Source organism: Notolepis coatsorum, assembly GCF_963971535.1.
Source record: "Notolepis coatsorum genome assembly, chromosome: 13".
Taxonomy (NCBI): domain Eukaryota; kingdom Metazoa; phylum Chordata; class Actinopteri; order Aulopiformes; family Paralepididae; genus Notolepis; species Notolepis coatsorum.
In genome coordinates, this window is record NC_140177.1 from 59,990,125 (window position 1) to 60,008,442 (window position 18,318).

At 43.5% G+C, this 18,318-nt stretch overlaps 1 protein-coding gene across 1 annotated transcript in view; it reads right to left on the minus strand.

The window, feature by feature from the left end:
- Positions 1-18,318, minus strand: part of kmt2cb (lysine (K)-specific methyltransferase 2Cb) — a gene marked incomplete at its 5' end in the record, with an annotated part of 190,869 nt that overhangs the window by 129,788 nt on the left and 42,763 nt on the right. Inside the window, 5 exons of the mRNA XM_084326982.1 lie at positions 4,242-4,417; positions 9,213-9,327; positions 12,847-13,018; positions 13,660-13,822; positions 17,381-17,490. Of these exons, the coding sequence (XP_084183108.1) occupies positions 4,242-4,417; positions 9,213-9,327; positions 12,847-13,018; positions 13,660-13,822; positions 17,381-17,490 (736 nt within the window). The remainder of the gene's footprint in view (positions 1-4,241; positions 4,418-9,212; positions 9,328-12,846; positions 13,019-13,659; positions 13,823-17,380; positions 17,491-18,318) is intronic.

Genomic DNA, 18,318 nt, shown 5'->3' on the forward strand with positions numbered 1-18,318 from the left:
GGGCAGTTTGGACACATTTACATTTTAGTCATTTAGCTGATGCTTTTATCAAAAGTGACTTACAGGTTCTGTACAACATGTCAGGAGGAAGGGTACAACTCTGGCAGCTAAGGGTAAGTGATATTGTTTTTCAAACAGGGTCAAACATGAGTGCTACACATATACCAATGAGCGGGAGGATGCTATAGCACATATACTAATATAGCTATAGCTTGGTATATAATAATGCAACAGGTCCTGCATTATTATTATATGTTGTTTTGGCTGTCCTGACTGTGGTGGGAAGTTTGTTCCACCATTGTGGAACGAGGACAGAGAATAGTCTGCTTCGCTGTGATGACCCCCCAGGAGCCCAAATAGGAGCGGGTCTCAGGCGGACAGAAGAATCAGAGCATAAGGGTCTTGAGGGTGTGTAGTTAGAGACTTTTGACCAGAGGTAGGAGGGAGCCGTTCAGCTCGCTGCATGATATGCCAAGTCAAGAACCTTGAAGCAGATTTGCACGGCAATGGGAAGCCAGTGCAGCTCTCTAAGAAGTGGGGTAACTGTGGCTGACTTTGGTCGATTGGAGACCAGGCGGGTTGTTCCACCCGTATAGGGATTTATCATTGGGAAAATGGATTATCGGCTATTGTAACAATTCTGCCGCATGAACATTGGCAAGCTTTCCATTTGTGCACAAAATGAGTTCCCTTCTACCACTAACATTATTGTTTAAGCATTTTTGGTTGAAATAAAGGTAGTTTTTTTTTTATCAACTTTTTCTCCCATTTTCTATATTTTCTCCCATCCCAATTTCGTATCATCCAATTCAACCCTCCCCTGTCACGAACGCTGTTTCTTGCCTCCCACAAGCCGGCTGCAATGTGGACTAAGTCATACATAGCACAAGTCCCCTCCGGTACTTGAGGTAACAGCAGTCGCATCTTTTCACCTGCGCAGCTCGATCTCTCAGTGGCGAGGAGTAACGCGTGGGAGGCTCACGCTGCCCCCGACACTTCCTGATTCTACTGCGCAGGCACACCAACCGACCTGTAGGAGTCGCTGTCCACAACGCTCGATCCCCACCCTTCAGTTTCCCTCCCCGTAATACGGCCAATGTGTATTACTGTGGACGACCAGCTAAACTGAAAGCAATGTGGAACGCTGGGATCGAACAGGCGATCCCAGCGTCTCTGCATTCGTGGCGAGCGCCTTGCCCACTACGCCACGTAGCCGCCCGAAATAAAGGTAGTTACAACTTATAAGGTTTTTAATTTGTCGTAAAAAAAGAACTACATTTCAGTGTTTCCCCTGAAAAATATTTCAGCAGCGGTGCTGTGCCTCTAGGGGGGTCCGGGGAGAGCAAAATAAAGAGGCTAGATCTATGATGAACTTTGTGCTCAAAACACAAAATCGACTAGACTGCAGTGCTTTCTCCCTGCAGCCTTTTCCTCAGGTCAGTCTTTTACATTAAGCACCCCCCACAGCCCAAATGAAATGATAAAAAAATATATATATATATATTTCTTTAAATAGTCTAGTTCGTAGCAGCGGCGGTCCTAATTCAGCAGCGGCGCTGCATATAGGGGAAACACTGCATTTACTAGTAGGCAGCCTGTTAAGTAGGCAGCCGTCGCCTACCTCACGTCACGGCAAGCTGATACATATTAGCTAGCTAGCTAACGCTAACCCGCTAAACGTACTAGACGTTAGCATTATGTCTACTGTCGTGAACAATTTAAAATCGGGGCATGTAGAGGAGTTTGGGGAACGAGTAAAATGTGCAGGTCCTCTTCTCAGACCTGTGGGGCAAGCACTGCACACGCATCATGCCGGCTAGCAAGCTAGCTAGCTACACGGCTCGTTGATACCACGATAGCTAACGTTAACGTTACAAGCTCAAAAACCTTATAACTACTACTACTGTTGTGTCCAGTGGTGCAGTCGTAATATGAGAACTGGTAACACGCCACGCGCACGCGGGTACGTGCATGCGCACAGAACAGATTATATTTATTTATTTATTTTAAATAGAGAAGCTGAAAAAGGTAGCAGGATGTAGCCTTCAATATATAAAGAAATTATATTGTCAACAGATATGGTTGAAAAACAAACAATGTTTTAAATGTAATAGTTACAATTTCTTTAATTGAATCAACTTAAAGAAAAGTAAATACAAACTAAATTAACAATGTAAGTTACATTGTTCATTTAGTTTGTATTTACTTTTAAGAAATTGTTTTACACACAAACACAAAAGCAAACTTAAAATAATCAGACAACTTTGTGTTTACTTGAAGTTTGTGTGTGCATGACTCCTAGTGCACAGCAAGGGAGGTTTGGTGATGAACCTTGTGGTGCGCTCACACCCACTCGCGCGCGCAGTTATACACACACACACAAGCGCACACACACACACACAAGCGCATATATGCAAGTGCAATCTTTCTATCATACACGCTCTTCTTGCTCTCTATTTGTGTGAATGTGCGCGCGCGAGAGCAATTGGAAAGCTGGCGCGCAGCACGGCAGACGCTTGATTCAATCATAAGCAGGTAGACCCCCATCACGAATTCCGAGCCACATTAGTATTCACCTCCACTGCCGTCACACAGAATGAAGGGGGAGATGCATTCAGATAGCCGACACCTAGTCTACTTGCGCTTTTTGTTATGTAAAACGGTGGCCGCCGGCCGGGTACTTATTCACAACGAATGGATACAGCGCATTTTTGTGTGCGCGTACACGCGAGTACACATCCGTACGATATATGCAAGTGCAATCTTTCTATCATACACGCTCTTCTTGCTCTCTATTTGTGTGAATGTGCGCGCGCGAGAGCAATTGGAAAGCTGGCGCGCAGCACGGCAGACGCTTGATTCAATCATAAGCAGGTAGACCCCCATCACGAATTCCGAGCCACATTAGTATTCACCTCCACTGCCGTCACACAGAATGAAGGGGGAGATGCATTCAGATAGCCGACACCTAGTCTACTTGCGCTTTTTGTTATGTAAAACGGTGGCCGCCGGCCGGGTACTTATTCACAACGAATGGATACAGCGCATTTTTGTGTGCGCGTACACGCGAGTACACATCCGTGCGCGATCGCGCGTACTTAGTTCTGCCTCAGTGATCTAATAACACGGCGTGTAACCGCGTGTGTGCACGACTGCACCCCTGGTCGTGTCCATAAGTTCCCTGGCAGAATACTTTGTTTGTGAGGACAAAAGTATACAAAGAGGAGAGAACCATTTTAAATCGGGGCATGTTAGGAGTTACGGGAATGCCGGCTAGCAAGCTAGCTAGCTACTAACGTCATGTAAAAAACAATAACGTTATAAACTATACACAATATGTACAACGAAACAATGATTTACATTAGTATTTACAGTGATTTAATATGCAGCGAAATAACGTTATACGATTTAAAATATAAATACAAATATGGTCACCAGAGAGATACTAGCCATAGATTCAGGGTCAGTTATTTTCCGATTGTACGAATTGTTAAGCTTATGGAATGTAAGGGCAATCTGATCCTAGGTCTGCGACTAAAGCCAGGCATCTACTCTGTGGTGACGTCAGTCAGCAGCGCCAAATAGCAGTGTAGCAGCGAACGAAAACATAAACGTTATTATTTTGCTACCTTTACGATTAATTGCGAATATTTTCATGTTGAGCTATAGATTGTGGATAAATACGCACAGAAAGGTACACCATGCCAACGTTAATGCTTTATTTATCTAAAACGAGCCGATTTAGAAATGGTCAATGGAGAAATACATTAAGTGGAACAGAGGGTGGAACAGGAAAAAACAAAAATGACATAACCACTACACCTCCCTATAGGGCTGAACAAATTTCAAGCTTCAACCGCTGCCATGATAATTAATGCCTAAATCACTATTCAAATGTTTTTTTTTTTTTTAACCGTTTCAGTTTCCTCTCTGTGCGTTCAGTAGAAAGCTATCTGGCTGCATGTTAGCCTAGCTTAGCATAATTAATAGAAGTGGACATGACCGGTACCGGTACCTGTGAATCGATACCGGTACCCAACGGTACCTTTTTTCGGTAGTTTAGTCTCTAAAAATTGGTACGCGGTGGCTACGCTCGACTATGAAACCTCAAACGACTGCGGACATGCTGCGCAGAGTCCGGTCCGCTCACAGTACGCCCGACTATGTGGGAGCCTTTAGGGTTCTGCATTCAAGGGGTTTACGTCAAACGTTTGCCATCCACGCAAAGATATATCTCTTACCGTTTACAGCCATGGCAGGAGAGCAGGTCTTTCTGGTGCTCAGGGTCCAGGACGCAGGCACACAGCGGACAGCAGAGAGCGGGGTCCTGATGTTGGACACAGTTCTCACACAGCAGGCTGGTGTGGTGCCACTGCCCACTGGTTCGCGTTCCACACTGGACACACACTCTGCAGTTCTGGGGGGGAGGAGGGTTGTGTTAGTAAGAGACGCAAAGGCCTTGCTCATGCAATCCGCTATAACTCAAAGAGAGTAATAGTGATTAAAAAGTGGTATTGTCCTAGTGCCGTATGTGTCGGCATGTGTGCACTAACACCACCGAGACGGATTCCTGTACACTACTATTACAATACTGGAATCTCTCACTTTGATACAATACCTTGAAAAATACTGATATTCTATACCATTCTGGATAGCATGGGGCCCTGTTCAGTTTCTTGAGTTTGCATCATACATTGTTCAAATACAGCTGGTAGGGTTAGGGTTCGCTTGACACACACTCATTTATATTTGCAGGAATCTATATGTGTTTTCTATCACACTCGCTAACCTGCCGCTCTTTTTGAACTCCTCGAACAGGTCGGCATGTTTGTCAGTGGAATGCTTTGCCAAGTCGGCTCCCTTGGTCTGTGTGGGTTTAAAACATGTTTTATGGACGGGCTTTGTGATGGGCTTGCCCCGACTGTCAGCTATGTGTGTAAGTGCAATAAATGCCATATTTCCCTCCGTGTGTCTGCTTTGTCAACAAGTCATGGACAGCACTTGTTGTACTGTTGACACGCCCACTATGCCTGCAGGGAGTGGAAGCAGAGCGCTGTGCACACACACACACAACTCATAGGAAATACGGTTCTTATTAAGTCTTTCTTAAAAGTAATAAAATGGGGTATAGTATTGGGGATGATGCTACTTGCCTGTAGGACAGTGTGGGTGAGTTGTGTGTGTGGAGGTTGTTGGAGGGTGATTGTGTGTATGTGGTGTGTGTGTGTGTGTGTGCGTGTGTGTGTGTGTAGGGTTGGGCATCGTTTGGATTTGATCGATTCCTGTTCTAAACGATTCTCGATTTCGATTCTTTGAGGTGCAGGTCAAAACAGGTCACAGCTTATTTCGCAGGAGTTTTTTGTGTGTGTGAAAAATCTAATATTTTTTTCATACTATTCACATTGTCAGTTGACTTGATACAGTTAAATTTGGTTGCTGTACTGTAACTAGGGTATTAATTAACAAAGTAAAAAAAAATATGTTTTTTTTTCCTTTTTTTTGAGAATCGAAATTAAGAATAGAAATGCAAATATGTTACTTCCGGTTCCAGAATCGGAAGTTAGGAACCGGTTCCTATTAGAACCGGTTTTCGGTGCCCAACCACGTGTGTGTGTGTGTGTGTGTGTGTGTGTGTGTGTGTGTGTGTGTGTGTGTGTGTGTGTGTGTGTGTATAGGGACTGGTGGATATATACCTAGCTACTAAACTAAGGGGAGAGATGTATGAGTTAATAGGTCAATGTGGTGACATATATATATATATATATTGTGTATGTATGGTTGTTGTTGTTGTGCACAGAGTCCCCGACTTGATCTTCAGCTTGAATATGTACGAGTGCTTTTCTTTAGTATGTGTTGTTGAGTGATGTGTTTGTACCATTTTCATCTGGTACGTTTGTGGTCAAATAAAAAATAGAAAAAGGGGTATAGTACAGTTCTTATTAATGGCAGGGTATTGGGATACCTTTCTAGTATCGGTATATAGTGCAACACTACTGTACATTTACTGTATCTGGCAAATAAAGTTATTCTGATTTGACAGACTGTGTACAATGAATGACTGCCACAGATAACTCAACTTGTCCACGAGATTCACACAGAGCACATTCATTGAGCAGGTCAAAATCACTATATAAATGCTTATTTAATATTATAAAAAAAAATTAACCACTGCAAAAATGTGCCTACATCAGCATAAGAAATAATAATCCAACCATTCATTCTGAAAAGTAGTTCTTCTCCGACAAGGACATAATAGGAACTTTCAGAAAACCTCTACTAGCACATTGCTCTCATTTACCCACCGGACTGAGACCGCCGCACGGGAAGAACGAAGCTTTAACTATTCGATGATAATTACTACAGACACTTCAAAGCCCCAAGAAAATGGTATTCGCGACAGTCCTACACGGATCATGGTGCGTATGGTGCGGGGCAATTGGGCAAATACGTAAATGCACCCGGCTCATCAACGGAGGTTTTGTGTCCTGCTGTGGTTGCCATCCCTGGCACGTTCGCGGAACGTTCTCTGCGTGAATCTCGTGGAAATGTTTAGATATTTCATTAAATATAGGTACATTTTGGGGCAAAACCTCCAGAGGGATTCGAGAGTATATGCCAAGAGCTGACCCCATGTCGCAGCAATGAATTATTGAGCGAGTACATATAAAGAGCAACGAATTAGAATGCTGCTGGTGTGAATCCCTGCATAGAGAGTTCTATATGGAATAATGCATGCAATGTATGGCATATCAAATATTCTAGGGCTACATCCCCAACCATCCTGGTATTTTCTCCTGTGTATCTGTCTGTGCCGTGTGTTCCAGAGCGGGCCTGTGTTGCAGGTGGAGTGTGAACCACCAGCCTGATTGGTGATTGAGAGGCAGCTCGCTCTCTCCTGCCATCCCTCATCATTCACACAGACAGACAGCAGCAGTCCTGCTTCTCACCTGCTTGACTACCATCCCTCATGATTCACACAGACAGACAGACAGACAGACAGACAGACAGACAGACAGACAGACAGACAGACAGACAGACAGACAGACAGACAGACAGACAGACAGACAGACAGACAGACAGACAGACGGACAGCAGCAGCAGTCCTGCTTCCCACCTGCTGGACTACCATCCCTCATCATTCACAAACAGACAGACAGCAGCAGTTCTGCTTCTCACCCTCTGAGGCTTCAAGAACTCGCAACCCCCACCTATTGTTGGCCACCACCAGTAAACTGGGAACCTGTGGGGAATAGTGAGTCACAACGTGTCGTACATCCAGTAGAGGCTTAGGTGCCATGGCGAAATTAAACTACTGCTCCAGTGGAATTTCAGAATGTTCTATGATTAATGCATTGTGAAAGCTCTCTCTCTCATTCCTCTATGAGACAGCGCTGGTGAGGGGGCGTCAGCCAGCCTACTGGTGCAGTGAGTTACCAGAGCAGTGGTGCAGACAGCGGTAGCCGTCTAGCTGGTAGCCGAGCAGGGGAAGATGCAGAGCTGCTCAACAAGGCAGACAGCTAAGCTGTGCAACACAATCCTGATTTAACCTCAATAATGTCCTCGCTGGGTTTTTCTGCCACAAATATCAAGTGTTAAAGGAACGGTTTACTTCTGCTTAAGAAGCCTATCTGATTTGTCACAAACTAGGAGTCATTTCAATCCATCAAACAACAGAAAAAGCACAGGTGTTTTTGAGATATGGGAAGTAGAAATTGTTAGCATTTGTTAGCAATGATAGCAAAGGTCAATGGGTTCCGTTAACACTTCCTCACTAACGAGCAGTATGGTGACCTTGCAGGTCAGCTAGCTAACGAGACAGTTATGTTTTGTTGTTTTTCATGATAGACTGTAATATGTCGACGTTCAGGTGTGGTAGAGAATGTCACGGGCGTGCAGGCCTTTCCCCCTTTCCAGACGTTACCACAAAACACGGCTATTAAAAATCCACCAAGGAGCACTCGGAGACACAGCCTCTCTCTAACTCCACCCACAGACACGGTAAACAAACACCGAAAAGTCTGCGCGAGAGAAGAGCCGGAAATCCAGACGGCTGGAGGCACACGGCGAGAGCATTGAAACTGGAGCAGTGATTCATTTTTCATTCATTTCCAAGTCATTGAGATGGCTGAACTCAGAACGAAAGCACCACAGGGGGGTGGGGGTGGGGATGAGGAGAGAGCGAGTGGCAGAGAGAGAGAGTGAGTGGCAGAGAGAGAGAGCGAGAGAGAGAGAGGGGGGAGGGGGCAGGGCTGCGTGTAGGCTGTGTTCCTGCCGTGCTGAGTCAGATAGAGAAGCTAAGTGTGAAGATGTTCCACCACCTGGCGCCTCTGCTGCTGTGGTTTGCTCTGCGGCGCAGCCTGACCGCTGCAGCTGATAGGGAGCTGCTAGCCAGACGCCTGGGTGATGGGCCTGGCTGCCACCCGCGCTGTAGCCAGAAGCCCCCCCCCCCCCCCCCCACACACACACACGCACACACACACACACACACACACACACACACACACACACACACACACACACACACACACACACACACACACACACACACACACACACACACACAGTCTAAACTGTAGCCTTTAAAAGATCAGCCAATGTGAGTCACTTCTTAACCACAGGAAACGCAGACACAAACCACAGAAAAAGGTCATATTTCGCATGGGTGATAGAGCGTTTTTATTTTCTGGTCTAGATGCAAATGTTCTGAAAAAAATACCCCTGTTTCAAGGATTAGTGTTTTCTAAGGATTAGTGTTTTCTTCAGCCAGCGACAGATCACCCATTCCCCAAACATTTACCTCAAACACAATATTTCACATCACACCAACCACTGAAAGCAATGATCAGTTGTTTTAACTATTCCACTACAGATGACATCGGAAATGATTGGATCAGCCTACAGTGTTTCTCACCCACCCAGGTCATTTGTTGACATTTAAAAAACAGAGCTGGTCATCTCCCTAAGAAAATACAAGCGCTCAGTCCTCTGACTTGCTCGACTCCCGTCTCCCGTTCAACCAGATACAGCAGCAGGCGTTCTCCTCCCCCGTAGAGGGTTCATGGACTTGCAACTGTTGTAGTACAACCCCCATCCCTCACGCACTCCATCGAGCTGCTCTCTGACCACGACAACTATGAAACAACCCAACGTTCACAGAGACCACATTGCGCCGTACAGACCACAGGAAGCCGATATGAAGCCAAGCTGCCTACCTTGCATCTCCAGCCGTTGGTGGGGATGGAGTCCATGGCAGGTTGCATGCAGAAGGTATGGCAGCCTTTGTCACACATGTCACACACCAACATCTTAGTGTCCTCCCCTGGGTTCCTACGAGAGGAGGAGAAAGTAAAGTGTTAAACACATCCAAAAGCTAACCGTTTTGCAGACATTCATTTAGTTTGATGGTTATTGAGAGTCAATGAGTTTGAATATGGCCACCAGTGATGTCATCAGGGACATTGGATCCTTGTGTTGTGTCGAGTACAGTACAGTTACAGTACATGGAATGATGTAGATGAAATAATTGCAATATCTTGTCTTATAGGGACTGCTACCTTATCATTCGTTTTAGGAGGTGTGTGTGAGATTATGTGCAAAATAAAATCAGCATTGTTTTTTGGTGAAGTGCCCCTTTAACAACACAGACGGTACAGGGTATTACATATAAATAATGAATTCATTCAAATACAGGAATGTAACAAATAATTAACTGTTATAGGGCTGTCTTAAATACTTCGAAGCTTCGTTCGATGGGCATGGAATTCGAATATGAAAATAAATTCATAATCTTTATTTTTTTTTGCAAAATAAACTCTGCCTCTCTTTGTTAATTACAACAATCAATGCGGTTTGTTATTTAAGATGAGGTTGGACTCGGCACTGACAGATTTGTGTTCATTGTGCTGCTTTTATAAAGCCTCAAATGACGGCTTACAATATTTCATGAAAGCAAAGTGTTTCGTTTGTCTAAAATTTTAAAAGGTTTAAACTTTACAGCACTGACAAAGTTGAACAAAGTGCTGTACACGTCCCACAACATAAAAAAATTAAAAATAATTTATCATTTGTATTTTATTTTTTATCTCGAAGCTTCGAATTAAAATCGAACCTCGGCCCCGAAGCTTCGAATTCCAAAAGAAAATCGAAGGTCAGCCCTACTGTGTTATACAAGCACAATGTGCAGTGTAGCTCCATGTGACGCAGAGCTGCCTTTGTGCTTCTGTGTCAGAGCAGAATCATTGCTATTTGTATCAAAATGAATAGGGATGTGCATAATGATATTTTGATAGCCGGCTATCTGCCATCATTAACCAGATGAAAACCGGATATCCATGTTTTTTTCTCCCTCCAAGTGGTCTGCTGCACCACCATCTGCCCATTTCACATTCTAATCATCTCTCGCTCTCTCTCTTTCAACACGACAATACAAATATATCTAACGTTACCAGACGACATCTGTACAACGTAGCAACAATGCTTGCTAATAATGTTTGCTAACTATAGCAATACAGCGCGCCTGCATGATGACTCATCATTAGTAGCGACACTTGTAAAAGTGACTGAAACTCGTGTCCACAGTACAGTACAGACTCCAGGGCAGAGACGGAGATTGTGAAAATGATGACGACGACACTCTGGCTTCCAAAACAAACGCCATGTGCAGCTCGCCGATAATAGAGCCAAGTAAACTCTACATGCCCACAACGATGGGACTTATATCGACCAAACTCATTTCACCACACACACACAGCACAAATGCCTTACAGTGATGCTCGTCGTCAATCACCCTTATTGATCATCAACACACTACTCATAGAATGGCAATAAAAAGCATTGCATACTTTTCTGTTAATTTGTCCGAAACAGCCTACAAAACAGCCATGGAGCCGTCTGCCTCTTTCATTCTGTTTCATAACGTTCTTTCCGGGGTCTTGCTTGGGCAGTATTGTGTGTCCTTTGATCATCCATGACCAGTCTGATAATCATCTCACGCAGTTTACAGTAGGCTAACGTTACTTCATGTGCGCTCAATTAATATTCCCCATTGACAGTTTAATACACAGGCATGTGCTGTTCGAACTCAACTCAAGTACTACACAGAGGCACGCGCATGCCCAGTGTAATGAAAGATCTTGAGAGATATGAGTTTTCAGGAGCTAGACAAAATATTTTCTGGGGCGGTCGATAAAAATGCTTGTTTAGACGGAAATCATTTACTCTTTTAAAAATAAAAGAATTAACCATTTAACCTTTAAGCGCTGTATTTAAGGATTTCTGCATACAATAGGAACATAATTTATGGCATGGTTGAGAGCTCCTAAGGGTAGGAGAGAGATGGAAGAGTATCAAGAGCAGAAGAAAATCCATTGTAGGTTTTGGATCTTTTCATAGGCTATGTTGACAATTAGAATTCTAGATCCAACATCGTCAAATTACAGTTGGGTCGCCATGCAATTTCTCCCCCACTCTCACTAGTGCCACAAAGTCAAATATTAACACAAACCCCCCCCCCAAAAAAGGTTGCATATGATACCATTTTACTAGCCCTGAAAAAGCTATTGCACAGCAAATAAAAAAACAACCAAACACTGGTGTTGGTGCCACCTACTGAGAAAGTTGGACGCACCAGTGCCACCCGTGGGAAAGTTAGTCTAGAGCCCTGCTCAAAATGCAGGAAATGATAATGTTACAACATAAAATCACATCACATTTAAAGGATAAGGCCGGTGATTTTATTTCCAGAAGGAAACGAGTAACGAGCTGTACTTTACCGAATTACTGTATAAAGTAATGCATCGAGTTTGCATGAACTACCCCTGAGGCGAACGCTGTCACCCATAGAACTATATAAGAGCTGTCACCTCATAAATTAATGTTGGGAAAAACTATTATGCTTGTGTTGGCCCGTTCTTCCCCCCTGCCCTCTGGGGGAGCGTCAGTACCCGCACTACCAGGCTCAGAAACAGCCCCCAAGCTGCCCCCTCCTCCACCATGCAAGCCCCTGAGCCGTGCCAACATTCACACTCTGATTTCTCCCCTGTCCTCACCCGACCCTGCACTTTAATGACTCTTAATTTATTTACTGACATGTTTACAATGTCATTTGCACAGCTCTATTACAAATACCTCAGATATTATACTACCTCAGTCAATGCAAATTAGTAAATTTGATACGTGTGTTTTTATCTGTAGGCCTATGTATTTGTAAAATATATGTCCCTATAATTTTTTATCAGACAACAAACATTGAGAGTTAAGTGCAACATTTATCAAGCCACGTCCTGTCTGCACTGATGCCCTAACTTCTCTCGAGTGGTCGCCGCGCAGAAATCAATGGACACATAAATAAACTAAAAAGATTATACAAGCATTTTCTCTTAATTAGCTTGAGCACCCCCCGTCATCTACCACCACGAATGGCTCGGAATTCTGGAACACTATATATATACACACAAATGTATATGTAATTATTATAAAAGTTTTAGGGGGAAAATGCATAATGTGAATAATAACTAAGCCTTCACTGGTGCTATTTGGCCTTGGAGTTGCAACCAGGCTAATGTATGCCTCAAGGCAGATACAGGCCTGGTTGCTAACAGTGAACATGTGCTTCTTAAGAGAGGTCAGGGGTCAGTGAGCCAAGCTTCAGGGCATCACATCCATCTCAGACCCACAAACCACAGAGGAGGTAAACAAACCAATAAGTTTGCACCATGCCTGGCGGCCATGGAGAAAAGTAGTAAAAAAAGAAAGGCAAAAAGAAAGGGTGGGAGTGGAACTTTCAGTGTGTGGGGGGGGGGGCAGATCATGGGGCAGGTCATGTAAGTGGGCAGCGAGGTGACTCACTTGCACGTCTGGCAGACCTTGCACTCGGGGCATTGCCAACCTGCCCTCCTTAGAGGGGTCACAGCCATGTCCAGGCACATCCCATGGTAGTGCTGGCCGCAGCTGGTGCAGAAGAGCTGGTCGGCGAGGTCCCCCGGGCTGTCACACAGTGTACAATTAGCATCGTCCGCAACTATGAAGAGGGAGATGAGAGAGAGAAGGATCACGGATCAGAAAAACAATTCAAATTCATTGCACATTTTAGCTAGCTAATACAGGGTTCCTAAAAAAGGCAAGAATCCAATATATTAAAAAAAAATTATTTAGAAGGAAGCCACTGTATAAATGCTAAAATATATTCACACTTTAGGCATTTTATAGGCTTGACAAACATGCACAACACTTTGCAACGTGTTTAAAGTATCAAACTCTTCCTCAGGCAGCAATGGTAAGCGTGTGGAATCCTGTCAAATATATAGGAAGGGGGAGGGTTCACATCATGATTATTACATCCTAGACAGTGGGGTACAGGAAGAGTTGATACTCGAAACGCGCTGCAAAGTGTTCTGCATGTATGTCCAGCATGCGTGTGTTGCCTATAAAGGCCTATACAATGCTGTAAATAGTGCATGTTTGAAGGCATTAATTAAATGTTTTTTGCATTATGCAGTGGCTTCCTTCTTCATTTTTTTATATTTATATATACAGTAGCTAGTTAATACTACCGTACTCATACTGATTTTGTGACACTTGATTATTTTAATTAAATAACTTTTCAATTGTAGTATTCAAAAAGGTGTTGGAGTGAGTTGTATCCGGTACTCCTGGACTTACATCTGTGAATAGCCAATTCAATATGATCTGGACAGAGGAGGGAGAGACTCCTGATATCCTGAAAAGTCCCAGCCGCCCCCGCACACGGGTAATGGTAGAGATGAGCACATCCTTCAGCACAGCACTTAATGGATGCTCCAAGGCGCTTACAGTATGCACAGTGCTAAAGAAAGACAGGCAGAAGGAAAGAAAGAGACAATGAGACAGGAAAAATGGACATCGGACTAGGGCTGGGCGATATGGCCCCTAAATGATATCGTGATTTTTTTTTGCTAGATCACGATACATATCGCGATATTTTGACATTTCCTCTAAAGCACTTAAAAATGCTTGATTTAACCCTTTAATGCATAATCATGCCAATGATGATTATAATAGTCCCTGTAACATATGTTTGCATTAAACCATGAATATGCTTTCAAAAATAATTAAATGAACATTTTCTAAAAATGTACTAAGAGTAGTCTACTGACACAAACATATATAAAAATAAATTAATAACAAAAATATAAAAAGATATACTGTAAGACAATTTATATAAAAACTCTTGGGTGCCTAAGACTTTTGCACAGTACTGTGTTTTCTATCTACTTTAGCCAAAAACACACACACACTTTATATATACACACTACTGTGAGAAAATAATAATCACATACAAAGGGATAATGGCTTATAGCAGACTTAATGATTTTAGAATATTTCAGATAATAAAATTAAATGTTTATCATCAACTATCCAGTTAATATTTATAGTGTATAGTTGGCTACTTTAAATAATTGAATGTAGAGAGAGAGAGCGAGAGAGCGTGATGTATTAGGTTTGAGTTTGAGCGTCCTAAGTTGCCGTAGTTGATGATGTCACACCAGGATGTCATTGTCAACACACAGAGTTGGAACCTGGAACAGCCCGATGGATAAAGCGATATAAAGAAACGAATAGCCAATAAATGTGAAGTTTTCTTTGAACCTCTGTTGTCAAGCCTCGTCAATATACCCCCCCCCCCCCCTCACTAATGGAACTGGTGCCGCGGAGTCACGTTAGCTTAGCGGCTAACGTTAGCCTGTTGCTCGTTGAAACTGACCTGACAACATTATACTCGATGTTCACGATATAGTAATCGACTACATCTCATGTAGAACAAGCCCCGATATATCGAGTATACTCGATATATCGCCCAGCCCTACGTCGGACATAAACACGTGTAACGATCTTGATATAGTGTAAAGAAATGTTTTACTTGATTCTCTCTGTCTCTCATTTTCCCCTCATCTGCTGTCTAAACCAGTAGTCTCAACAAGTTGGGAGTCGCAAGATTATTATTATTTATTTACTTCCTCTGGTGGTGGGGGCTCCAATCATGAGTCTCTTTAACACATTGAAAATCTTAAAATAAAATAGCTAAAATAACATTAGTATCTAATCATAAATTGTGCAAACCCCTAAAGAACAGTGTTTTTCCATAGAGGAAATGGAAATTAATACCTACAAGGCAAAAAAGCTAAAGCAAGGATGAACTCTAAAGTAAGTCCAGTACCAAGGCAAACACTACTCACGCAAGGTCAGTCATTTCCTGCATCCTTCTGGAAACTATTCATCAATGTTCACACAGTTCATGATCAAAAGCCCCTTTAAAATTCAGCTCCCATCATCGCAACATGTTTTTTAGCCCTGTTGGGAGAGAACACTCTTCTTCCCATGGCCTTGTGAGGCACCTTTCTCTTTAAATTCTCTCAGTTCTACAAGCGTGCGCTAATAGTCACTCTGGAGATTAAGTGGGAAGACTTGCTGATGGTTTACCGGACCAGGGGGTGCAAAACACAATCAAGGAGTTGTGAGTTGAGCCGCTGCTAGCGCTGGGGGCTAAGCCGCCATGAGAGCGCAGCCCCATTGAGTGGCATGACCTTTTCCATTTCACAGCCAAGGAGAACCACGCTGCCAGGGACGACCTTTACCAACTAGCCTGATCCATCAGCCCCCTCTCTCCCTCTGCCTCGCTGGAGTAGAACCCTCCCTACTGCCCGACTCATTATCCACAGCACCGACTAGGGATGCACTAATGCCTGCCGATACCATAAGAGATGCACAGAGTGAGCACTTTTGAGAAAACCTGTTCCAATGCAAGTCGGATGATCTTCTCCCACAATATGTGTAGGGTGGCGATTGACTGTTCTCATGTGTATACCGCCACCTAGAGGATCCGATTTATTCTGTAAATGAGGATACAGATCACTCTTTCCCCTAAGTGGCTCGATTGGCTCCAAAGAACCGAAACAAATTAGGCAGCTGTCCAAAGGAGTTCAGGGAGGGTCTTTTGTTGGCACGTGCACGCACGCACGCAAGCACACACACACACAGCCGCACACACGCACAGGGCTCACGTGTACCCTCTGCCCTAAGTGGCAACCTTGGGGCTGGGGACCACAGCAGGCATAAAGGCTGCTAAGGCGGAAAGCAAATTTTGCCTTCAATGTGCAAAGTGCTAATGTGACCCGCTAACTCAGGACAGCCATTTAGCCTGTGAAGAGTGTAAACCTGTTCCAATGCAAGTCGGATGATCTTCTCCCACAATATGTGTAGGGTGACGATTGACTGTTCTCGTGTGTATACCGCCACCTAGAGGCTCCGATTTATTCTGTAAATGAGGTTACGGATCACTCTTTCCACTAAGTGGCACTAACGTAGAAAAATTCTGTGTTCCAGCCACCACTGAATCTCAAATGAGGAAGAAGCAGTGTTGTCTTCTGGGCAGAAGACAGGTGGGAGTTTTCTGAATTAGTCTCTAATGGCACAGTAACTGTGGGAACGCCGATACCTATTCTGAGCAGTAAAGTATCGTAAGGTAGAGTACAGATCCAATCCATTACATTTATTAAATAGGATAGACTTAGGTTATTCGTTTCAAGTCACTGGGTAAGAAATATCTATATATTCTACATCTATTGTCTCCATGCCGATTACTTCTATCAACATGATATCGTGATGATCTTTGCTAATATTCCTGACATGTTACGCATGGCTCTTGAGGGTGAATTATCTTATTGGACAAATTCACTGACACAAATACAGAGTTTCACCCTGATTTGGGCCCCGATATCCAATACCAGGGGAGGACAGTGGCTCAGGAGGTGGAGTAATTTGGTAATCAGAAGGTTCGATTCCGGCTCCTCCCGGCAGTGTGTCGAAGTGTCCTTGAGCAAGACACTTAACCCCTAACTTCTCCCGATGAGCAGGTTGGCACCTTGCATGGTTGCCTCCGCCATCGGTGTGTGAATGAATGTGTGAGTGAATGTGAGGCATAAGCTGTAAAGCGATTTGGATAAAAAGTGCTATATAAATGCAGTCCATTTACCAGTATCAGTACTAAGGCCGTCCCGATTACCATTTTCTGGGCTTTGAAGCTTCAGTAGTAATTATTAGCGGATAATCGAAGCTTCATTCTTCCCATGCGCAGAGTTTCAACACAGTGGGTAAATGAGAGCTCTCATGACTAAATTCCTTGGCTGAGAAGAACAGATTTTCAAGATAGATGTTGGATTATTATTTCTATAATCTATTTCTGATGCTGATATAGACATAGGATTGTGGTGGATAAATAATAAAAATTCAAACAAAGCAGTCAAATCTTGATTTTGGCATCAAATACCATGGCAGCGATTGAAGCTTTGAAGCATTCGGGTCAGCCCTGATCGGTAAAGCCCACATGCGTGCTCCCTGGTCTCACCTTTGTGCTCCCTGAGTCAATAGCTCTGTCCACGTTAAGCAGAGATTGTCCCTCGCCTCCGCACACGCCCTCCGACCACAACGCACAACTCTGATGTGCCCAGCACTGCCCTGCAAGTCCAAGACAAGAGAGAGGCAAGTGTGAGGATGATGCATTATATATATTAAGATTCAGTACAATTAAAAGTGTTTTTCAATCTTGTTGCATTTTACAGAAGGTGTGCTGATGTAAAATTACCCAAAATCTTAGAACAGTTGTTGTTATTGTTATTGTGAAAATGATGACTAAAGCTCTGATCTCTATCCCCCTGGATATAAACAATATCAACCCATTTCAGATATCCACTCTGCTTCCTTGGAGATATTGCTAAATGACTAAAACATTGCATAATATACTCTGGTTACTCTGATTGGCCCATCAGTCACATCTAGTTGATTGGTGTAAGGACAACACTCTTAACACAATCTGCGCCAAAAACGAGTTAACGAGCGCCCCGCTACGACGGTCATTTCATGTATGCATGACGAGATATAATAATGATAATCTAGCGTTGATTTCAGGATGATTAGATAATCAGCCAAAAAATTACAACGTGATGACTGGATTACACTAAAATGCCTTTTTCTCATCTTTTTCCTGGAATTACTCAAAAGCACCCAAACCATACTCTATTCAAAACGGTATAAAACGGAAATGTACAGATGAAAAAACAATCTGTTTTGAGCATGTTGACTGGAAGCAACTCACTGACAGTCGACGGCGTTATTAGACCCATAGATATAATATAAGATATATTTTAAGCACTCGCAAATGTCGCAGTCTAAAACTATATCCATTGAATGGCCTGAAGGGGGATCAGCGCCCCCTGCTGCTGGCGGTCAATGTGTTAACAAGGCCACACCCCCTCAGCCTACTGAGAGTTGGCTGTGCTCTGAGAG